Source organism: Hyperoodon ampullatus (genome assembly GCF_949752795.1).
Source record: "Hyperoodon ampullatus genome assembly, chromosome: 16".
Lineage (NCBI taxonomy): Eukaryota > Metazoa > Chordata > Mammalia > Artiodactyla > Ziphiidae > Hyperoodon > Hyperoodon ampullatus.
Window position 1 is genome coordinate 2,682,974 of NC_136929.1, and position 24,775 is coordinate 2,707,748.

Consider the following 24,775-nt stretch of genomic DNA (forward strand, 5'->3'; position numbering starts at 1 on the left):
CAGCCTTATGTCTCTTAAGCAGTAAGACCTCTCTCGAAGACAGCTCCTATCTACACTGGGGCTCGTGACGACGTGGTGACCTGAAGTCGGAGCACCGTCCTGGGCTACGTAAGAAGGGTGACAGCATAGTTAACAGCACCTGCCATCTACCTACCTACCTACACATAGTTTTTTTTCAAAAATCAACCTTTTAAATAAATATACATACACATTTAGGAGCTATTATCAAAATCAAAGCAAATTATAAAACGGGAAAATTTTCACAAAGTCCCCGTTATAACAACTCAGCATATACAAGACACATTTTTCCCACTTCTATCAGAAGGAAGGCTTCATGACGACTTCCTTCCTGCGAGACAGCCTGCCACGGTGGTGCAATTTAAAATACTAGGCACAGAAGCGGCCCAACTACATCTACGGCTCTATGTGCACACGCGCTTTCACAGGCAACACGACCCAACACCTCTGTGCACAGAACTCTGTGCTTTCAAAGAACGACTTTCCCGGAAAACCACAGGGCTCGGCTTCCGAAGCCAGGCAGGTGATGCTCCGGGACCCTGCTGCGGGGGAGCCTGGCACTGGCACTGCTGTGCACGGTTCCATGCTCTGCCGTCACCCTGTCTTCCCCTCCTTGCAGGGCTGGCTCTTCCAAGCCTGACCCTCAGGGCTGCCTCCTGGCCCACCTCCCCAAGCTCGGGCAGAGGAGATGCACAGGCAGGAACGCGCGTCAGGGAGAGGGACAGAGAAAGGCGACGGCACCGGACACGCACTGTGCATCATCCCTGCCCACGCCACCCTGGGCCTGAGACAGGGGTCATCGTGCACGTCTGCAGACGGGAGCCACTGCCAACAGTGGCCGAGTCCAGGCGGGGCCCCCCTACCCACGCTCGGCCACTCCACGTCTCGCGCCCACCACGCCCGCCCTAGCCCTCACACATTTTCACTCGGAAACGTTCGCCTCTTCAGATCAGCACACCCATCCCTAACGTGTGAGCAGAGAGAAATGATGGCTTTATGGAGGAGAAATTTATATTTTACCAGCATTTCTCTGAGTGTTGAACAAATGATCGAGCACAGTCCCATAAAAATGAAGCTTAATGGTACTAACAGTACATTTCGACTCCTTTAAATATAATCCAGTTGGGGCCTTTTCTACCACAAGAAAAATCGTCAAAAAGTCTCTTCAGGCCATTTTTGATATTTCAGTATTATACATGCAATTTCATAACCATAGTTATGGCAGACAATAATGAATAAAACTAAGCAAATTATCCTCATCACCCACCCACCCCCTAAAATTCCCCCCTACAACTAAAATTTTATGTGGAATTTTTGCAAAAGCAAAAGTAACTGAATATTCACATGACAGCCTTGCAATGCCAGATACGTGCACAGTTAAGAAAGGAAACAGAACTTTTTATATATCTTTATAGATCACTGTAATAGTTTTTTTTTTAGTTTTATAAACAAATTTAGTACTACAATCAAACAAGACAAAAAAAGGGCTGGTTACAGCTTTTCTGACAAAATAAGGCTCTTTCAGCTTAATTTCTACTGATGCCGGCGATCCTTACACAGCATACCTCCCCCGTATTTACTGAAATGACACCATTGCCGGCAACACGGCAACCAGGGGAACACACAGAGAGCCATCAAGTAGCCCAGCAAAAAGCCACAATTAAAGTGCTGGAAAAAACGAAACCCGTAATTCACTCAAAGCAGGCAGCCATGAGCCTATGAGGCTACTATCATATGATAATGCAAAAGGTACACATCAGTTATAATTCAACAGAACTGGTGCTTCTTTTTTTTGCCATCCAAGGGCAGCTGAACTTTTTTTTTTTAACATCTTTATTGGAGTATAATTGCGTTACAAATGGTGTGCGAGTTTCTGCTGTGTAACAAAGTGAATCAGCTATATGTATACATATATGCCCATATCCCCTCCCTCTTGAACCTCCCTCCCACCCTCCCTACCCCACCCCTCTAGGTGGTCACAGAGCACCAAGCTGATCTCCCTGTGCTATGCGGCTGCTTCCCACTAGCCATCTATTTTGCATTTGGGAGTGTATAGATGTCCAAGCCTCTCACTTCACCCCAGCCTCCCCTTCACCCCGTGTCGCCCAGTCCATTCTCAACGTCTGAGTCTTTATTCCTCCCCTGCCAACTAGGTTCATCAGTACCACTTTTTAGATTCCATATATATGTGTGAGCATACGGTATTTTTCTCTTTCTGACTTACTTCACTCTGTAGGACAGACTCTAGGTCCATCCACCTCACTACAAAAAACTCAATTTCATTTCTTTTTATGGCTGAGTAACAGTCCATTGTATATATGTGCCACACCTTCTTTACCCATTCATCTGTCAATGGGCACTTAGGTTGCTTCCATGTCCTGGCTACTGTAAATAGTGCTGCAGTGAACATTGTGGTACATGACCCTTATGAATTACAGTTTTCTCAGGGTATATGCCCAGTAGTGGGATTGCTGGGTCGTATGGTAGTTCTATTTTTAGTTTTTTAAGGAACCTCCATACTGTTATCCACAGTGGCTGTATCAATTTACATTCCCACCAACAGTGCAAGAGGGTTCCCTTTTCTCCACACCCTCTCCAGCATTTATTGTTTCTAGATTTTTTGATGACGGCCATTCTGACTGGTGTGAGGTGATACTTCATTGTAGTTTTGATTTGCATTTCTCTAATACTTAGGGATGTTGAGCATCTCTTCATGTGCCTCTTGGCCATCTGTATGTCTTCTTTGGTGAAATGTCTATTTAGGTCTCCTGCCCATTTTTCAATTGGATTGTTTGTTTTTTTGATATTGAGCTCCATGAGCTGTTCATATATTTTGGAGATTAATCCTTTGTCCGTTGTTTCATTTGCAAATATTTCCTCCCATCCTGAGGGTTGTCTTTTCATCTTTTTTATGGTTTCCTTTGCTGTGCAAAAAGCTTTTAAGTTTCATTAGGTCCCATTTGTTTATTTTTGTTTTTATTTCCGTTACCCCAGGAGGTGGGTCAAAAAGGATCTTGCTGGCTTTGCAGACGCCGCCACCCCAGAACCTTCCGCGCTGCCCAACCATGGTCAACCCTACCGTGTTCTTTGACATCGCTGTCAACGGCGAGCCCTTGGGCCGCGTCTCCTTCGAGGTAAGGGACCTGGAAACCAAGAAGTGACTGCTTGTCCAATCCATAAAGCTATGTTAACAGACTGGAGCTGTTTGCAGACAAAGTTCCAAAGACAGCAGAAAACTTTCGTGCTCTGAGCACTGGGGAGAAAGGCTTTGGTTATAAAGTTTCCTGCTTTCACAGAATAATTCCGGAATTTATGTGCCAGGGTGGTGACTTCACACGCCATAATGGCACTGGTGGCAAGTCCATCTACGGGGAGAAATTTGATGATGAGAATTTCCTCCTGAAGCATACGGGTCCTGGCATCTTGTCCATGGCAAATGCTGGCCCCAACACAAACGGTTCCCAGTTTTTCATCTGCACTGCCAAGACTGAGTGGTTGGATGGCAAGCATGTGGTCTCTGGCAAGGTGAAAGGGGGCATGAATACTGTGGAAGCCATGGGGCGCTTTGGGTCCAGGAATGGCAAGGCCAGCGAGAAGATCACCGCTGCTGACTGTGGACAAATCTAGTAATAACTTTGACTTGTGTTTTATCTTAAAAAAAAAAAAGGACCTTGCTGTGATTTATGTCACAGAGTAGAACTGATGGTTCTGTATATACATTTTCAAGATTCATACTCAGAATTCAAACTAACACAATGTAAGGATCATAAGACTGCAAATAAGACTTTAAAACTGCAAAACACTACGTTTAAATCAATGCTGAAAAAGTATATTGACATATATACACTAACATGTATAAAATAGATAATAAGAACCTGCTGTATAAAAAAATAGATTAAATTAAATTAAAAAAGAAAAAAGTATATTCAAGCAAAAAAAGAGATTTATCTACCCCTAAGTGTGGCGGCTTTTAAGACTACAGAAAACGTAGGGAAGCGGGAAAGAGGCTACAAGCTAGGGTCCCAGAATGGAAAGTGAAGGCCAACAGAGGCCACCAGCCCCCCGCGAGCTTCCTCTCAATCCCCCGACTTACGCTTCAGAAGCGGGGCCTGACCTGCGGGCGGAGCGGGCACCCTCGCCACCCCGGGACCTCAGGAGGGCACACAGGCAGCGCATCCTGCGGCCGCCACGCTCTCCCGCCGTCTCCGGGCTCACAGTCCCAGAGCCTGACCTCGGTCCACCCGCCTCCCGCTCCAGGACTCGCCACGTGGAGGAGGGCAGAGGTCCCCACTCGGAACCGCACTGTATTCTCTCCCTGCTATTCTGGGAAAAAGCTCCACTGAGGTTTCAGCTACGACACAAGCAGTCATTAAAGTAATAGTACAGAAGAGAGGAAAACAGCACACGCTTGCGAGCATGCCCCTTGAACGTCTAAACATTTCAGGAAACTTCAACAGTCTGAACTGCTTTAAATGTCGCCTTCGGCACAGAGCCTCACATCCACCCTCTTTTCATACTTTCAACCCACCCCTAGGGGATCAACCCCTGACCAAAAAGAGGGAAGGAGAGAGCAAAATTAAAAAGGTGTGCAATTTTACCCTAACATTCTGTTTGCTGCTTATCTCCCCCATGGCTGTGTCAGCAATTCCTGAGGAATTTTCAGAGACACAAATGTAATCTCTGCATTTCACCGGTGTGGAAATTCCATTTAACTTGTCATTCCCAGGAGTGGATGCCGGAGCATGTAACTGCATCCATGCTTCACGGTTTAACGAGGAAGGTACATGCTAACAGTGCCCACACTCCCAGAAGCGTGAGGAAGAAGAAGCCCCGAGGGGTTTTTCATCTCGGTGGTCACCGTGTATCCTAATCTCTCTTCTTTCCACCACCGTGTCAAAGACTGCTTGCTTCGCTGCAGGACTGGAAATGCTTTACTACAAATGGAGGTGCGGTATTTCAGCACACAGAGAAGCAGTAAACGCCCAGCGTCCAGATAAGATACTAAAGCAACTCGCGCTTACTGAGCCTTCATCGTGCTCACTCAGTCCTGACAGTTCACATGTTCTGCTTCACGCCTACAGTACCCTACGGCCAGCGCTCTCAGAGAAGAGGGGTGACCTCCTAAGACCCATCTGCTTCAGAGAGGCAGTCAGGGCTCAAACCAGGTCTGACGGACCCAGAGGCCCTGCCACCAGGCCCACACAACCCAGGCGCACTCACAGGGATGCTATGCTGCAACCTCAGCTCAGTCTCAGCAATGCCTGCTTCCCAGCACAGTTTCTAAGCTTTAAGCCGAAATACTTAGGAGTAAGTTGAGGTTAAATATTTAAATCACAAGCACAGTGGCGTTTACCCTGATGCGACTAACACAATTTCTTCATTTATGGGTTAAACAATGATTGAACTGCTATTTACGGCCGAACTGCTGTTTTCAGAAGAAACCATAAATCTATTCTAAAACACTTATTAATACAAACGTGTGCCCTTCTGGGAGCAGAAGCAGAGCCTCACCGCCCACTCTGTCTGCAGGCCGAGCCCGTGGTCCTCGCCGCTGCCCAGGGCACCCAGCCCCGCTCCAGGACACAGGCACGGCCTTGTCTTACCAAACAAGCAGGAAATCAATCTGTCCATTGTTCCACTTGTTTCACCGCTGCTTCGGGGTGAAAAGCTAAAGCTAACGGTCTCCAACTTAATGTTTTCCTAAGAAATCCAGGCCTCACTGTAAATGGACATTTAGTCCTACAGCAAATGTACTTCTGTCTCACGTGGTCTGGTGTTTACGCGCTGAGAAACGTGATTCCAGCAGCCCGGACTCAGCATGCAGCCACATTCCAGAACACTTACCAGCTCCTTCTACCCACTGTCCAAAGGGTCCGAGCTGAAGGGGAGACTTCAAAACCCATCCTTTTCTATTACAAAAGCACTAAGCAGCATTTCAAAGACTTCCAACCAGTATTTCTCAGGCACTAATTTCGAGGGTAATTAAAATTATCATCTTTGAATAAACGCATGAATGTTCACACTGCATTGCACGTAATATCTGACAGAAACAAGCTGCTCCAGGGGGGACCCCGTGACGCCCCTCCCCGCTCGGGAAGGCAAATCCCGGAGACGCACCTGTGCTCCGTGAGGACGCTCACTGCAGACGGGTGGTTGGCACAATACGCAAGGTACAAGGTCTTCATCTGCGGCATCAGGTTCAGAAAGCAGCCCCCGACTCTCTGCTGAGCTTCCGGCATCCTGGAGAGGAAAGGCACAGGGGACCACCCTGAGTGCCACAGGCAGCGGTGAACGCGGGAACCATGCGGGAGGAGGGCCTGTGCACCGCCCCACAGAGACGACACACACAAGTCCCGGACTGTATGTGCTCCGACCACGAGCCAGCGGGGGGAGAGACCTGCCTCGGAAGCCGCTCTGCCATAAAGCAGCCAACCAAGCCCGTCCTTTTCTCCAGCGTCCAGATGCCAGGACCTGTGCACAAGTCCAGGATTCCTTGGGCAGTGAGAAAAATAATGTCATGAAGCCTTCAATTGTGTGTAAAATAAGGAGAAGTATAACATGTGGCTACTTGGTCGGTAAGGTTTTCTACTGAAGTAGCATCAAGACAGGCAGATGAGAAAACACAACAGCCCTCTTTCCCTTGGGGCAAAGGCTGGAGAGAGTCAGTGGTAGGCAGAGACACAAGCACACCGACGGAACCTACAGCAGTCATCACCATCATCATCATCATCACTGACGTGGGAAAGAGACTCGTCCAGAGCAGGAAAGGCACCTTAATCCTGGGGCAGGACGGGCCAGCTGTCAACAGCATTTCCATGACTCAGTGGCCTAACCCTGACCAGGCGTGTGCTTCTTATTGCGAGTTTCCCCGCTCAGTTCATTGATTCAGATCTGAAGCCAAAGTAAGTGGAGCATCTGCACTTTCAGCAGACTCTTCTCCGGTGTGAACTTAGCCCTAAGCGGGTTTTTAATAGCCTTCAGGGATTAGTCACAGTTCCCTGTATCTGCAGGAGAAATAGTCACTGACTCAACAAATTAACTTCAACCATTCATTCAGGCACTGCAAACAGATTAAAAACAGAGAAAGAAATGATCTCTACCTAAAAAGTGACTGCAGTCTTTTAGGGGAATACAAAACAAGTTCAAAATTAAACTGACTATAAGACAGAGATGACGTCTCAATTTTCTGAGACACAAACTGCAGCAGCCCTCAGAGGAGGACAGCACACACCTCCAGGAGAGGGATAAAGACCAGCATCCTTTCCAAGTCACCAAGGACCAGGCATCACACACAGCCAAGAATGCCTTCCTCAAAGACACACTGAGACTACCTGCTTGCTACCAGGATCCAGACACCTAAGACACATCTATTGAGACTATTACACACTGACATTTGAGCAGGTGATGGTCATACTCAGACACAGTGGAACAGGAGGAGGCTGGCTTCTACAACAAGAAATCCAGCAGGGAACCCCGACTGCCCAGCTGAGGGGACTGAAAGCAACGGCAATGATGGGATGTCAGAATTTGGGCAACAAAAACAGAACACTGCCGGAGACAGGGCACAGGAAGACGAGAGATGCACTATCTAAATGATGAAGTTACTGCAACTGCATACACACTGCTCAGTGCTGGGCTATACACTGTCACGACGTCATTTCCCACCTGGTCCAACACCACAGCCCCGATGCACTCAAAGGAGAATGTAGTTAAAATCTAGGTCTAGGGATGTTCATTTCTTACATGTCCATGGATTATATATGGACAGTGACTTCACTATACAAGGTTTTTTCTCTTTTTCTTTTCTTTCCTTCCTTCCTTCTTCTTTCTTTCTTTTGACCTGTGGAGCCTTGGCCCTAGAGTTTTATGACCTCTCTCAGACCAGTTCTGCAGGAATTCACTACACGTGCCCCCCGTCAGTTTATAAAGCCCTCATAATCCATCAACTCGCCGGAAGGCACCAGCAGACGGAGCTCAGAAAGGTTACATGAGCGGTCCTAACACGGAGCCCAGGTCTTGCGCCAACACGCCTCACACGTGACACCGTCTAGAGCACTGAAATAACGGGGCCTGCAGAATTCACAAAGATCATCAACACGGAATATGACTTAAGAACTGAAACACAGGATTTTCACTGTGGTTCTCTCTTGTGCTTCTAGAGGTGGTTTTTAGAGCGTGACAACGTGTAGGCAGGGCCCCCATTGGGGTGTGGAGGCCACAGGGCTGCTTGTCAGCCACATCTACCTGCAGCCTCCTGGTGGCCCAACGCCAGCTCTGACAATGGGTACGGGGTCAGCAGTGGTCTGATAAGTATGGTTTTATCACTGATATGATGACAGGAGGGATGTTACTAATGGCCTGATAACAGGTGGTTGTTACCAATCAGTGGTCTGATAAGGGGGGTGCTATCAACCGAGGATCTGATAACAGGTGAGGCGTTATCAATGGTCTGATAATAACAGGCGGGTGACACCAACAGTCCAGCCAATAGTCTCTGTAGCAGGAGGGGACAGCCAAGGGCCTTTCTCCTTCCCTAGAGTGAAAAGGAATGAATCCCAGGAAAAACCTGAGAAATCAGAACTGCTACACCATTTTCCCCCAGAGCACATTTATTCCTGCTGGTAATGCTAGCTGGACAGAGAGGGGGTTCACAGTCCGGTAACCACCGATTTCCAAGGGGAGACGAAGACGAGCACGAGGGCACGGCTACGCGCTAGGTGAACCTCAGCATGCGGTTCGGCAGACAGCATCGAGAGAGATATCTACACGAGCGGCCACCAGTGCCCACTCGTAGGAGCCTCAGGGGCCGCCGGCAGCCCCCGGCAAGTCCTCTCCTGCTGAACCCCAAACCCTAAACGTGGACGACCCTCTTAAGGGTGCCAGAGCCCCGGGAAGGAGCAGCATCTGAGGCTCTGGCGGGAGGAGTCCCTTCCCACCGGCCAGCAGCTCTCTCAGGCTCCCCGCCCCGGGCCATCTGCCCGAGTCCCCGCACACGCCACTGGTCTGCCTCACTTTCTAAACTCCCTAGACTCTTAAGGTTCTAGTGCTGGACATGTGCTTTCAAATCACGTTTCTGTGGAATCTTGCAGTCTCAACAAGTAAGGAAATTATGGCAAGAGCTCCTCAGGGGCCTCCCAGGTGACAGCATGGCAGGCCAGGGGCGGAAGGTCAGTTTCTGGCGCTGAGTCCACCGTGGAGACTCCGCCACTGAGGTCAGAGGCGAGTCCCACGACCGGAATCACCTGGGTCAGTGCGCCATCAACCCCAAATCACCTCCACAGAAGCTCAAGTCCTGCGCTCTTCTCTTTAATAAGGATGGCCCAGGCAAAACCAGAAGTGTGCTCTGCAGCTGAGCCAGTCTGTTCTGCAAAGTTGAATATTATCTCTGGATCACCCATGCTTGCTATTATGTGGATGGTTCAAGAAAACAACTTTCAAACAAAATGAACTACATCCTCTAGTTCAACCTTGTACTTTGATAATAATCTAAAACAAATACTATTTTACTGTGAAAATGTTACAGTAATGGTCCGTTATAAAAATGAATTTATTTATATCTTAAGATACGCTTTACAATTAACTTTTGAACAAAATCAATACACAATGTGTATTTAACCAACAGCAATTACACTAAATGCTTATTTATTAAATATTTTCTTCTATAAGCTGAAGCCCTACAACATATGAGAACTGACGGGAACTCAGTCTACAATACACTAAAAAAGAGTCTGCAAGTAAACAAAGCGCAGATGTGCGTGTAAAGAGACGCGGGCAGAGGGGCAGGCTGTGGCCGGGACTGACTGTGCCCACGGGGCGGAAGGAACCAGCGGGGTTTCCGTCAGAGGAGCAGCAGGAGGAAGTGGGTCCAAACGGAGGGCACGGCAGGCAGGGCCGGGTGGGGGGTCACCTCTCGGCACCCCTTCTCCCCGCCCAGGGGGTGGCGGGCAGGGACAGAGGCCGGCTTTCTGGGCGGCGGCACAAGGCAGGGAAGGAGCGGGAGAGACGGGCGGGAGCCCATCGGGGACGGACCCCGTCAGATGCCACCGCTCGGGAACTCATCTCCTCACTGAGCTCCCCGCGACGAGGCGGACTGTACAAGCACCTTGAAGGCCAGTCTGTAAAACACAGCTGTGAAGCAACACGTGAGTAACCGGGCGCCACCCGAAGCTCCTGAGCAGAGCTCGGACCAGAGGCTGGTGGAGAAATGGACAGGCAGGGGGACCCCTGGAGGTTGAGGCCTGGTCGGGAGTCCATGCAGGACGCAGGGAGGACGAGGCCGGCCTGAGCCAGGGCAGTGTCAGCACAAGGGCAGGGCAGACGCTCCCACAAGAAAGGGAACTCCTTTCAGGCCAGAAGAACGCTTGGAAAGACAATACCAGCTACAAGAGCTCTGGGCGTGGGGTGATCCGTGAGGGAGGGGGAACAGGACAACTAGCAAACCATGAACGAACGAATGAATGAGCACACAGCTAAGTGATGAGACAGGCTGGACCACCCCCGGACAAGGGCGGCTGGCACGAGCTGCAGGGACCTCGGGACACGCTCGATCCTAGAAAACCCAACCACGGCGACATTCCGTCTAAAGTCACTTTTACAAGAGGGAAGTCAATCTTACTAACAGGAAGGGTTTCTAACCACTCTTTGGAAATCACCCTACGAGGTGCCCGAGGGCGGGGCGGCCCAGCCCTGCCCTGAGGCTCCCCTCCTGCCTCTCGGGCAGCCCACCCCCACCTCGGGGCTCCCTCCCCCTCCAGAATCCTAACCCCACATTTGGGCTTGGCTCCCATTCCTGGCACAGAGCTCCTAAAACCCCTGTCATTTCCTGAGTGACAGGAGCATCTTCTGTTACCCATACCGCGCCCCTTTAACCACACCGGGGCTTGGGCTGATCCCCCAGACGGCTTCAGGATTGGGGGGGGCCTGCCTGGGGAACCCACCACGTGATTGGAGGGTGGGGACTTCAGCCCACCCCAGACCTCCACGGAGGGGAGAGGGGTCTGAGACTGGGAGGATCGCCAGCGGCCAATGATGTATTTAATCAATCTTGGCTCTGCAACGAGACTGCCGGAAAACCCCCAAACGCCGGGGCCCCGGGGCTTCCGGGCTGCTGGACACATGAAGGGGCTGGGAGGGTGGTCCCCAGGGAGGGCATGGGAGCAATGTGGCCGCCCACAGGGTGGCACGTAAGGCACGAAGCCGTGCGCACCCCAGGCCCTGCTACACACCGTGCTCTCTCCCTCTTCGGGGTTCTTCACCCCTGCTTCCCCGACCCCGCTGGCCCCAAGCCAAAGAATCACCACCCAGGGGAAGCCTTTCTTCTTTTCCTGAATAGTCAGTAGACCCCTCCTGTGAAAATAGTCTAAAACACAGCTTTTACTAGAAAAGTTGATATACCCCAAAGATTCAAAATAACCTAGTTTCCAGCAACTTCCCTGGCGCAGTCAGTGGTTAAGACTTTGCCTTCCAATGCAGGGGGTGCAGGTTCAATCCCTGGTCAGGGAGCTAAGATCCCACATGCCTCGTGGCCAAAAAAAAAAAAAAACAACCCAAAACATAAAACAGAAGCAATATTGTAACAAATTCAATAAAGACATTAAAAATGGTCCACATCAAAAATAAAATAAAATAAAATAAAATAACCTAGTTTCCACCCTTAGAAATGTGAATTCTACAATTATGCTAAACCTGATCCTTTAAATACCATTTATATCAATCAATCTGAATTTTGCAATTTTTAGCATCTTACTTACTTGGTACATTCTTCTAAAGACTGTACAAGCATTTGCTGGAAAGAACATATTTCTTCTAGATTTCCCATTAAATATGAAGTGTTTGCTGAACTTAACCTGGAGCCGAGAAAACAACAGGAGAAATAAGTGAGCAGTTGTACTTACATTCCTCTCCTCTCCCAGCCCAGCACCCTATTAAAAGTCTAATAAACAAATTGCTCATGTCTATAGGAAACTGCTGCTAATTTTGTTCCAGTAGCTCAGCCTCTCTTCTCTGAAAATACGAAGGAACAGCCAAGGTGACGACTCTTTCACACTCGACAATTATCATCTAACTTACTTCTCAGTGGTCTGCAGTGGCCGTAGATAGGTTGAAAGCACAGTCTGAAGTTCTTTAGAATATTCATTTTCTGTTTCCAAAATATTCTGTAGCACCTACAACAAATGATGAATAAGTATTTTTTGACATTAAGATGTATAAGCTTTGGCAAGTTCATCACCATTGTTCAATTCACATTGTTGCTTCTATGTAATACTAATCTGTTTAATACCATCAGTCACTCCCTGTGATTAACTACTAAATCCATGTAATGAACTGTTACCAAGGCTACACAACTGACTTCATCTCACCGCCAAGCACATCTGACACAGGTATATCTAGAATGAGGCCAGAGTGAATTCATCATCAGATAAGTAATGCCGAGTCTGTTTAGAAAAAAAGAAGGAACCACTGATAATCGCAACAGCGTAGATGCATGGATGAATCTCTACAACACTGTGTTGTGCAAAAGAAGCCATTCACAACAAGGACACTCTGCACAGTCCATCTACAGTAAGTCCAAGAACAGGCAAAACTAACCTATGATGGCAGAAATCAAAAGGCGGGGGTGGGTGGAGGTGACAAAGGGGAAAGGGGCGTGAGATAAGTTTCTGGAGTAAAGGACAAGTTCTACATCATGGTTTGGGTAGCTGTGACGCAGATACATATACCTATCAAAGCTCACTGACCTGTATCCTGAAAATCTATGCATTTTGACCTATGGAAAGTATATCAACTTAAAAAAACATGAAGTTTACCCTTTAGACGGCGTCTAGTAAATCTCAGTCCATTTCTGGGAACCTCAGACCTTCATTAGAGAAGATGATCATCTCAGATCATCCTATACACATTCAAAATTAAAGGTCTATCAGTGTAAAGCAACCTTTATATAGCCACTATTGTATTTAAAGATAGGAGGATAATTATAAATCAACCTTAACATAAAAATGTTTCCTGATACCCTATAGCAAATATAGCCAAAATCAGTTAACAACTCCTAAAAACATAAACACAAGTACAAAACAGGTGAACTAAAACACGTGCCCCTTTCCATCAGCAATCGCCAAGAGCAAATCTCCTCCCTGGGCAGGGCGGGATGGCTCCGGGTCTGCAGGTGGAGCCTGATGGGAGCCCAGGTGTGAAGGTGGCCTTCTACTAATTCCCAATGCACACTACACTCTGGGCACAGAGCAAGGTGCCCTACCCATAGTATCTCCAATCCTCGCAAAAACCTTCCTTTTACAGAGGAAAAGAGTAAAAGCAGAGAGAGGTTAAGGAACTTATCCAGAGCCAGAATGTGAGCCTTCAGCTGACCCTGCACTGCCCCGCGCTGCCTTCTCCAGCCACAGGCTAAGGGCTCCAGTGGAAGCAAGTAAGATCCCTTCCTCAGCTATGGTTTCCATCCCACTCTGTTAGAGAGCCAGCATCTTCTTCAATCAGAAAATCATACTATGTATATCTTCTGAGGATCTATTGTATGCGTCAAAAAGTGCTGTCCATCTTCCAAAACTGATACATCATCCTAAATTAATCCTGCAAAAGAAATTATACAGAATAAAGATATCAAACACGCTCGGTTTTCTCCCACGATTTTTGATAATCAAAATGTAAGTCTAAACGTTTAAGAAAAAAGTAATCATTAAGCTAGATTTAGATTTCAACATTAATACAAGCATCACGGATTATTATTCTGCTCACTGCTGTTTTCTGCATTCTCGAGGAGAGGACGGTCATTCATGAGTCAATGCAACCCTGATTAGATAACTCACATACTACACTACGTAAGATGAAGAGAATCAGGCTCTTTCACTGTGACTCTCAGCTCTGGTTTCGCCCCTGAATGGACCTATTCACAGATGCCTGGTGGAGCGGGCGGAGGGGGAGGGGTTTCTCCAGGAGACCCTCCCTTTGTGGGGAAATGTGGGTGCTGATCTTACAGTTACAACGCCTCCCCTCAAAGAAATACTCAGTGGACCCAAGGGTCAAAAGACTGGAGAACAGAGAGAACAGTGTGGCCCTGCCACTGCATCACCAGAGCATACACTTTAATCCACATCTTATCCTGCAAAATGACGTGAAGCAAGCCAAGCATAATGAGTCCCTGAGCTAAAAAAAAAAACAAACTAAAATTTAAATCTGTCACAGGTGCCTAAGACAAAAAGCCCTTTTTAAATGTGAAAATGAACACTAAACTATGATTTCGTGTCTCAATTACAACTGTAAGGAACTATTAGCACCACCGCTTAGGACCTGCTCGGAAACCTCTACACCTGTTTTCTGAAACAGAAGAACAGCTCCTGTGCGACGGAAGAGGAAAAGCCCTGCATGACAACATCAGGAGCACGGGCACGAGGAGAAGGAAACGGCATTTCTCCAATCGCAGCATTCAGCAGAGCAAGCGGACACAAAAGCTTCCCACAGAACGCACCAGAAGCAATGCCAAAGAAAAGACTGCATCGACTATGACAGGTACGTTGGTAAATTTCAACTACTAGTTGTAAACACGATCTTCAAATAAGTGCTCCAGTCAAGCTCTATAGTAATCCCACCCATGCCATCCAAGTTACACTTAGCTTTTCACAAACACTCGACCAAGACTTGCTAAGTGAGTCATGCTGGCGCTGACCATCCACCCTGCCAGAAGGCCACATGTCCCTCCCCGAGGTCAGCGGCACGTCTGTGTGCTCCAGCCATCACCTGTCTCCCCTTTCTTGACTTCTGCATGCTCTGGCTGCTGCAGGACCCCATGAGACCTCACAGCCCGGCTGCCACAGCTCCATCACACAAAGGCTGGTCCAGAGAACGCGAGCAGCTTTCACAGGAAGAGCAACCTTTGCTCGGCACCGGCACCGTGAGGAAGAGCCGGGCTGAGCCCAGCCGACACAAGCTCTCCCCGAGGCGGGAGGCGCGGAGAGCCCAGTCGGGTCAAACAATGGTGCCACACAGGAGGACGACATTGGGCAAGCCACACAGACAATCCCTGAACTGTCAGCTGTTGCAGCAAAGCAAAACAAAGGACCGACTCATTACCCCGCAGACCACAGAAACTCACTTCATTATTGCCAGCGAAGGAGCATAGAGCAGCGCTCATTTTACAAATGAGTCACAACTTCCACTGCAAATTTTGGTAGCTGCCATGTGTTCTATTTTATGTGTCATTGATAGTCCTTTAAAAATAAATAACTGGGGCTTCCCTGGTGGCGCAGTGGTTGAGAGTCCGCCTGCCGATGCAGGGGACACGGGTTCGTGCCCCGGTCTGGGAAGATCCCACATGCCGCGGAGCGGCTGGGCCCGTGAGCCATGGCTGCTGGGCCTGTGCGTCCGGAGCCTGTGCTCCGCAACGGGAGAGGCCACAGCAGTGAGAGGCCCACGTACCGCAAAATAAATAAATCAATAAATCAATAAATCAATAAATCAATAAATCAATAAATCAATAAATAAATAAATAAATAAATAAATAAATAAATAAATAAATAAATAAATAAATAAATAAATAAATAAATAAATAAATAAATAAATAAATAAATAACTGATTTATGTGTAAGAGAAAAAACAGTAACATTAAGTCATCTGATCCAGATACAATAAAAGATTATCATCACAAACTAAAACCCAATTTCAAAACCATGAGCCTGGCCCAGAAACACAGTAGGAAACGCTCAAGGACGGCACAGCTATTCCTACCCCTCTCAGCCCCCCGAACTAGCCCGCTGAACCACAAGGAGAAATAACCATCGCACGTTTCCTTTCAGCCTGGCCTATTTACACTGTATGTTAGGGGTTAAAGTTTCAGAAAGTACGAGAGGACTTGAGCCGCTCACAGCTACCCGCCCCGGGGGAAGGAGAGGGAGGAGGGAGAGGCAGGGGAGGAAGCGGTGCCTGCAGCCCCGCAGAGCCAGAGGCGTGAGGACAGGCGGGAGCCCCCTCCCCACCCCCACTGGCAGCCACGTGCTGCTTTCTCCGTGGTCTTAGCACTTCACAACCTTAACTCACAGAAAGAGTCTGGGGGGCGGGGCACGCGAAATGTGTATGTTCCTGTGCCTTTTAGAAGGAGTTACGTTATTTCAGTATTTCTAAACTTGGGAATTCATGAGGTCTTGGGATGTATTTCTTCCGAATGCTGAAGGTTTACTACGCAACAGCTCCAGCAGAAGCTGCAGGGCCGCCACTCTGGCCTGTGTCAGCCAGGGGCTGGCCCTGGGAGCCAGCAGACCCGGGCGTGAGTCCCAGCTCCGCCATGTCTTCACCAAAGGGCTCTTCCTGGTCTGTGACAGATACTCAGAGTCCACTCCCTGACTTCAGGCAGGAGGCGTCTTACAAGCCTCCTCAGACTGCCTTCCAACCCAAACCCGCGGAAGTCCTCCCGGGAGCTCCGTCACGTGACTCCATCCTTCAGAAAGTGACTAGTTCGCAAGACGGCCTTTCCCACGACTGAACAGCTCAGCTCTTCCCTCATTCACAGGCCAAGCCTCAGCTGCTACCCTACCCAGCTCCTGCTACCAGCGGGAAATCCCCATCTATGTAAAACAAGGAAATTACATAAAAACAGTGGGAGCAGAATTTGTCAAAGATGCCAGCAGGCCCCTCGCCGTCGGTATGAATGTGGGTGGGATACGGGAGAGGAGGGCGCAGGGAGCTGAGCTGCCCTGTCCCGGGTGAGAGCCATAACGGGCCGGAGCCTCGTACGGGCCCCGGGCGGAGACAGCAGACGTCAGGACTGAGAAGCAGTCTTGGCTAAGGTGGGCGAGGTAAAGGGACCATAAAGGATAAAAGAAGCCAAAGCAGTGCTTGGGGTCAGTGTGGCTCTAGGCCAACCTCCGGCCACCAGGCAGAGGCTCCAGGCAACTCCAGGAGCCAAGGGGACGGATGGGCGCAGATTCGCTCTGGAGCACCAGAAAGGTCCGTGGAGGTTTCCTACAGCATTTTATGAAAGATGCACGCCTATTCTGAACATTTATTGAAACTATTGATTGCTACCTATCATATCTGCAATCTTTCAAAGACAAAGCTACCTTTTGCCTTTTCATTGTACTCCGGGGAGCAGAAGCAAACAATGCCTCATTTGCTGTCCATAGCTAAGGAGCACTGATATAACCCCGGAAGATAAAGCCACAGTGCATCACTGGACACGGAAGGCCATAAGGACCCATATCTTCCCAGACGGACATATTGAAGGAACCTCGTTCTCTACTGGTGACTGAGGAAACTCCTCATCCCCTGAAAGAGGTGTCGAAAGACCGTTCACTCCCTCTGGGGGTGGACACCCAGCTTCTACAAGAGAAGGACTTTCTCTGATCTCCACCAGGAAAGGTGTCTGCTACCCGGCCGTAGGTGCAGTTAATTTCTTTCATTGTCAAATCCATCAAGCTCAGGCAGGTCACAAACACGTTCCCTTTAATTATACGGTCCTGTCACCCTTGACTACAGCTCTCCCAGGTAATTAATCCTCAAATGGGATGCTTGTTGGCAAATGGATCGGTGGCCTCAATGAGGCCTAATGCCCCAAATGCTTCTAAACACTCTTCCTAATAACCATGAAAACCTCTTAAGGGCCAACATTTCACCCGGCACCTTAAGGCCAACCGCTAATCCTCACAACAACACTACAAGGCCAAGGCCAGCATTTCCAACGTCTTTTTACAAACACATGACTGTGCGAACAGCTGGGGGGCTTCTGCCAGGCCAGCCCCCCGAGAGGGCGCCCAAACACTACACACAAAGCTGGAGCACCCCTCCCCCCAGAACCTAAAGAAGGGCTCTCCGGACCATTCAGTGACCTAAGCCTGAAGACAGACTGACCTCAAACACTTTCACATTAGAAAACAAAGTCAACAGTGCTGGCTGGCTTTGTCACAAAAACTAATCAACTCTTTACTTAAAGCAAAGCTATGGGTTTTTTCTTCCATCGTGACTCTCCATGTCTGAGGCCCGGACTCCCCCATCTGAGGTCTCTAACGCCCTGCTGACATTTCCAGCACAGTCTGGACTCTGGTGCCAAAGTAATCCTCCAAACATCTCTATTACTTGCATTATCAGGTAATGAAATTCTGCCACATTCTCTGGCACACTTCCTTCTACTTTCAGTGACAACATTTTTACATAATTAAATCACATTACCTATGTAATTTTATATTCTGTTTATTGCGCCTAAAATGAATATTTGACATTTTTTAAAGCTTCATGTGCATTTTTAAGAATTATGAATGGATGTACTGCTGGTGTCTTAACCATTCTGGTAGTGCTACATATTTAGGGTGCTTGCAACTTATTGTTGTAACAAAGCATCCTATGAAAACACGCTTGCACGAGCATCTCTGAATACCTTTCAGGTAATTTTTCTGGGGTGGATTTCAAGAAGTAGAATTACCACATTAAAGGGCTTCAGTGTTTTCAGAATTCCACAAACAGCTGCCATATTACTTTTGAGAAACAGCTCCTGGTCTGCACGTGAGGAACGTGGAAGCCGTCCCTCCACGCTAACAACAAGTAAAAAGCTGAACAGACTGAAAATCGACAACTCTTCTCGAGTCCGTAAGGGGAGGGGACACAAGGCTACTGCCCCCAAGATGTCGCACTGCCTGGAGCAGAGACGCTGCGGTGGGAAGACCTGGGCTGTAGTTGATGACGTGCTAGAGGCTCAGTGCAGACCAGCCTGAGTTATAAACCCTGGGGGGACACAGTCACGGGGGACCCCCGCCCCCAGTATCGGGAAATTTACCTCTAGGAGCTCAACCAGGTGCCCAAAGTAAATATCAGAGAAAAGTCGACAATCTGGATGATTCCAACTATAAGGCAGTAAGAAGATCGGTGGTTGCCAGGGGTAGGGGTTAGGGTGGGGAGGAAAGAAGCTGCAAAGCACAGAGGATTTTTAGGGCAGTGACATACTCGGCATTATAATGATGAATACACGCATGCACAGAGAGTGAACGTTACAGTAAACTGGGGAGTCCGGATGAGCGTGTGTGTCAGTGCACGTCCATCCTCGGCGAACAATGTCCCACCTGGTGAGTGACGCTGGTAATGAGGCAGGCTGTGCGTGTGTGTGTGTGTGCATGTGTGCGTGTGCGCGTGTGGCGGGGTGGGAGGAAGAGGGTACGTGGGTAGTCTAGCTCCCTCTCAAGTCTACCGTCAATTTAAAACTGCCCTAAAATAATAAAAGTCCTGTTTAACAAAGTGTCCAAAGAAAACTATGCTTAAAGAATTTTTTTAAAGTATGAGAACAATGACTCAAATACAGTCTGTATTGAACTATAAAAATAGTCAAATGGAAATTACGAATTGAAAGGTAGGGGCTCAAGATCAGATCTGAGCTAGCAAAAGCAGTAATTAGCAAACACAAAAAACTCCCTAGAACAGAAGGGAAGAATGAAGAAAAATTGAACAGCACCTCAGAGACCTGCAGAAGGCCAGTGTGTCTGCCAACACGTGCACGGGGTGCGGGCGGCAGGGGGGCGTCCCGGAAGGGGAGGAGAGAGAGGTGACGGACGGCCCGTCAGGACAGCCGTAAGTCACCAGGAGCCACTTCCTGCTCCCCAGTCTTGACCATCACATGACAGCGGAGCTTCCTCGCGGCCTCCTGACCTCCGCGTGTTTGTGTCTCCACCTGGAACGCTCTCCTGTGCTCCCCACTGACCCCAAGTGGAGACCTAAATCCTTCACAGATCATCAGCCCACACTGGTCTCACCTCCTAGAGAGCGTTCTTATCTCTCAGTGGGTTAAAAATATCTGGACTTCTGCAGTTTTCTGTGAGAACAAAACTACACAAGGAAGTGTGAAAAGTTTAACACATTATCTGTTCTATTTGCTCTGCGTGTCATACTGTGTCCCACATTTTACTTTTCTGTATAATTTATAAATATGGAATTCAGGAGAGCTGACACTGACTCCTGGCTTCCTCACTAACCAGTCCTGTTCACTGCAAAGTGAGAGTGCTAAATGCCGAAAGATGATTCCCGCGAGCTCTATATGTCGATGTCCGTCACGACCGCAATTTTAACATGCGCCGTTCACTCATATAGCTTTATGTAAACAACCGTTTGGATGTGATTCTGAAGCCAAGGCGTTTCCCCATCATCCAGAATGAAAGAGTTGGCTGACTCAAAGACAACAGCACATGTGACACAAGGGCTCTTCTCCCTGTATAAGCGCAGTTAAAGAAGGAAATCTAAAACAGCACTGGTTACGTTTCAGTCTGGATACACGATGCCGAAGAAAACAACCCACCAGGGTTTCCAGAAAAGCACGGCTGCCTAGTTTTACAAAACACCCAGTGGAAGCAGCGTTCCCGGAAACCAGCGCAGTGCCGCTGGCACCAGTTCGCACGGCACCGACCGTTTTCCTCTGATACACTTATCTGGACAGACACTAGTGCAAGATGAGGATCTCCCTCTCTGGAACGTCACTGTGGATTAAGAGTGCGCGGCTCGCTGCAGCCTCCCCCAGAAAAGAAAGCAACATCTCACATAAGAACGCACGAAGAAAAGGCAGCTCCGTAAGCTGAAAGTTTTCCTCCTAACAAACCCTGAGGCAGCACAGGACACCACACGTAACACATTCCACGGACTAAAGAGCAGATATGTGGGCAGAGCCACGTCCCAGGAACAAACCCCGAACAGACAAAGAGTCGAATGAGGAGGGTTTGGAGAGCCGAGCTCGGCCAGGCAAGGCAGGTGCCCTGAGCCCTCGGGACGCAGGTGGGCTCTGCCAGCGGGGGTCGGAGTCCAGGTGAGGCCGGTGAAGAGCGCTAACGAGAACGGGGACAGACCAGCGAGACGGTGGAGAGATTCAAGGGAAGGAGGTGACCAGCACGAGGAGAGGGGAGGCCACGGGCCACCAGGGGTGCGCTCAGCGGCCTGGCGCACGGAGACCGGGCAGCAGAAGAGGTACAGAAGGGAAGTCCTGCAAAGAGGAAGCCACGTATCGGGGGCAGGAGGTGAGAGGAAACACCGACGGGGAGGGGCTCCTGCCGTTCTCTTCCCCGCTGCGTCAGCAACGCCTTTAGCAGGGCCTGGCAGAGCGACCCCTGACAAATCCTTAAGAAATGAACGAGGGTCCCCAAGGCCAACTTGCGCTGCAAGGTTTGGGGGCAAACGCGTCGGAGAGAGCTGAGCGCGCAGCCCCAGGTCACTGGTTCAGGTGTGCACGACTCTGCATCATCTCTTCATAAAAGCACCGGAGATGAAATGCTCACGGTGAAAGGGCTGCTGCCAGGAAACACTCAGCGGCTGCTATTTTACTTCAAATCCTCAAAGGTCTCGTGACTCAGATTTATATCCCCGATCAAGAAAATAAAAAAGATTGGGAGTGGGGAAAGAAATAACTAAACAAGTGTAACACTGCCCACATAATTCAAAACATAGCAGTGCTTAGAAAGTTTACCTCGCTGGCCTATCACACCAGGTAGATATACACCGGCAATGTAAAATTTACCCAAATCGAGACTATCATTTCCCATTTCCAGCAGATGGAACGGTTCAGGAAAAAGGAGGTTTGGATTAGGTATTAGATTTAATGTCACAGGTACTTTTTAAGCTCACAAACTGCTCAAGTTTCAAAATGCGGCAAATTTTAGGATTCTGAAACCCTTGTCTTCACTATGTACAACGTCTAGACACTCTCCTCTAATTTCATGCTATTTGATATATATACACATATCAATCCCAGGAAAGACTACGTTAACATATAAAATAAACTAGAAACTGTATTGATCTGGAAAACTGACGATCTACTCCAAATATGAGTATAATGGCATTTGATGCACATAAAACCTGTAAATCCCATTATGCACCTTTTTAAAACCCCATTGTTGAAGATCTGTAACCGTATGGGGAAATAATCACAATAGCCAGTTATGCAATAAGAACACGGTACTATTCCACACGTTAATACAAAAATATAAGAATATTATAGAAATACACAGAGGTCAGAAGGAAAGAGAGCAGAACATTAACGGTGGTGGTATCTGTGTGGCGGACGACACATGATTTTTATATCCTTCCGCCTTCTCTAGGCAGAGTTTACCTACATTCTACACTGCTCAGTTTTAGAGACATTCAAAAAAACAAGTTATTCTTCAAAAATGTTTTGCGATTACTCACCACATTATAGTAGCTTTTGTTAATGGCAGTCGTATCAAATCCTTTGGGAGGGCTCTTCAAGGCTCCAGACTTGGGTGACACGGGCTTTTCTGAAATAAAGACATAGGGCAGGTTTACAGCTCCACCCTAGAGAGGACCACGCGCGGCAGCCCCGCACGGCCCCAGCTTCCGGGCCCAACTGAACCCCAGCCCAATGGGCGGCAGGACAGAAGCCTGTGCAGCCAGCAGGCTCCCAGCCCCACCTCGGCCGCACGGTCGGCTCCCTGAGCTCAGAGGCCTCCACACCCGTGCCTCCAGCCCGTCCTCCCAACCCAGGCTGAAAATCTGACAGATTATGCACCATTGCTGTCAACAAACAAAAAAGAACTAATCTATAAGCTACACATGCAGCTCAGGCGTGCAGTACGGGTGAATTACTAGACCCACAGCATCAGAGACAACGTTGGCAGGCGCGTAACAATATTAAGACATCAAGACCCACAGGCTGGACTGTATTTGGAGGTATCCAGGTCCCTCAGGACGCAGACGTCCCTCTCAACAAGGGCCACAGACAAAGAAGGAAAGCCACCCACGCAGGGCAACAAGAGAAAACCACACTGCCTTAGGAGCCTCCACACCAGGGACAACAAGGAAAGCGGTCACGGTGACTGCAAGGATTCAAGTACTGAATGTTACATGGCTTTCATCCAACTCCATTCAAGAGAGATTTATTCAGAATAGGTACTGAAGAAGCGCTTGCCAACTGATTCCTTGGCACTCTGTGTGTGTGTGTGTGTGTGTGTGTCTGTCTGTCTGTCTGTCACTGAGGTTCTGTGGGGTGCGTCTATCACTGGTTCTCCAAGGCTACTGAGGCTGGACATCAGAGTGGGGCTGGTGGGGAGGAAAGGAGAAACTGTGATGAGCACTGCCTGGGGGCCTCGGTCTGTTCAACCCCCTTCCTCCCTCGCCTCCTCTGCAGGGTCCAGCTGTACACATGGCTGCCGGGGCCCCTCCGGCGTGTTAGGTAAAAGGATGCTGAGCACACCTGTCCAGAATCTCTCTCTTTAGGCAGCATTTCCCTCCCACCCCAAACACTCCTGAGCTCCGGGTCCCTAATTCCAACTGCTCAATATCTCCATTATCTTCTCAGCAAAAGAAACCCCAAAAATGCCCAAAGCAAAGCGCACTGTCTTTAGCTGTGGGTCCCCCTCCTCCTATGGAGCTGTTTACCTAAATCTTCTTTCAATGCCTCACTGTAAGGGCTTTCCAAACAGCTGAAAATAACGAACAAAACAGAGGTGTTATTCCTAGTTGAAAGAATTCTCTCCGCCCATGGGATGGAAGCAGAACTCCACAGAAAATAAACTACTTCTAAACCATGAGAAATACAAGGGGGAAAACCAATCTAGTCTAGCTAATACACTTTGCTTCCCAATATTGTATCTGCAGCTAAGCATTTAACTGCGGAAGAAAAAACTACAACGTTTCCATCCAAAGAAAAAAATGCCTTTTCATCTTTAAAATCTGCAATTTGGGGGAAGCGTATGCAACAACAGCAAAGGGAGGTGGCTGAAGCCTAAATTACCGCCCGGGGGTCATAAACAGCACATGGAGGAAGACACACAGCAACACAGGCACACGCAAGGTTAGTTCATAAGAATGACTTGCATCTGCTTGAAATTTTTTTAAAGCAAATAACTTGCCAACTGCCTCATTTTACTTAAACTTAAGACATACCTCACAACATCACGGCTAATAAAATTCAGTCGATTTACTATGAGAACAACAAGGAAGAAGCTTTTTCAGAAGCAAGCTTCAATCTACTAACATTCTGTAAAAATAAGGGACAGGCAGAAGAGACCCAGAGAAATCAAGGTTTAAGTCCAAAGAGGTTGTCTTCTCTCCCTCAGAAAAAGAAAGCACACAATGTGCTGGTCGCTAAGTGGAAACTTCTGGGCTGGGAGGCGTCATGAACACACGCCCAAAGCCTTGGGTTCGGACATTCAATGAGCTGTCACACGAAGGAGCCGCCAACACGCCCTCTGCAGAAGGTGCAACTGCCGCCGTGCCACCTGCATGCCACCTGTGTGCCACCTGCGGGAGACCCGGGAGGGCAGCGCTGGCCAACACTCCAGGCCCAGGCTCCAGGGACAGTCGTCCGTGGTGGCAGGGCGAGCAGAAGCGCAGGACCCCTGCGAGCCTTGGGTGGCCTGTAGCGCCTCCACCAGAGAAAACTTTGAAGTGTCAGTGCAACATAACAGAGGCCGAGTCATGGCCACGCGTAACAGAGGAAAATGCACAGGAAACATATTAGAAAACACTCAGCCTTCCCAGTATCCTAAGAAAAACAAGACATTGTTCTGGCCCATCCAACGGCTAAAATAGATTCCACTCGCTGGGACGAGGTGGGGGAGCCAGGAAGACAGCACAGCGCCACCTTCCAGGGCCGACGGATGCAGCACGTGCCCTCCTTTCTCGCAATAAATGTTAAAAAACGCCGATAACAACAAAAGCTAAACACAGATGTGCTAAAAGAAGAGGGGGATGGGGACCACCCCCACCAGGTGCCAGAAGTAAAGGAGGCCACAAAGCACTGGCAGTGGTGGGGGCTGCCCCGGGGCTGGGCTGCCGC

At 48.8% G+C, this 24,775-nt stretch overlaps 2 protein-coding genes across 6 annotated transcripts in view; one reads left to right on the forward strand and one right to left on the reverse strand.

The window, feature by feature from the left end:
* The window catches only part of ARHGEF7 (Rho guanine nucleotide exchange factor 7), a gene marked incomplete at both ends in the record, with an annotated part of 122,744 nt that overhangs the window by 26,798 nt on the left and 71,171 nt on the right, over positions 1-24,775 (reverse strand). For 4 of the 5 annotated variants that reach the window (XM_079721881.1, XM_079721880.1, XM_079721882.1 and 1 more), the window contains 4 exons: positions 6,136-6,258; positions 11,769-11,864; positions 12,088-12,182; positions 22,165-22,253. In XM_079721881.1, coding sequence (XP_079578007.1) covers positions 6,136-6,258; positions 11,769-11,864; positions 12,088-12,182; positions 22,165-22,253 — 403 coding nt within the window. The remainder of the gene's footprint in view (positions 1-6,135; positions 6,259-11,768; positions 11,865-12,087; positions 12,183-22,164; positions 22,254-24,775) is intronic. The other variant, XM_079721884.1, reaches the window with a different exon arrangement.
* LOC307065096 (peptidyl-prolyl cis-trans isomerase A-like) lies at positions 3,013-3,645 on the forward strand (the record flags this gene model as incomplete). The annotated part of the gene is made up of 2 exons (XM_079721885.1): positions 3,013-3,152; positions 3,220-3,645. The coding sequence occupies exons 1-2, from the start codon at positions 3,084-3,086 to the stop codon at positions 3,643-3,645; spliced, it is 495 nt and encodes a 164-aa protein (XP_079578011.1). The 5' UTR covers positions 3,013-3,083.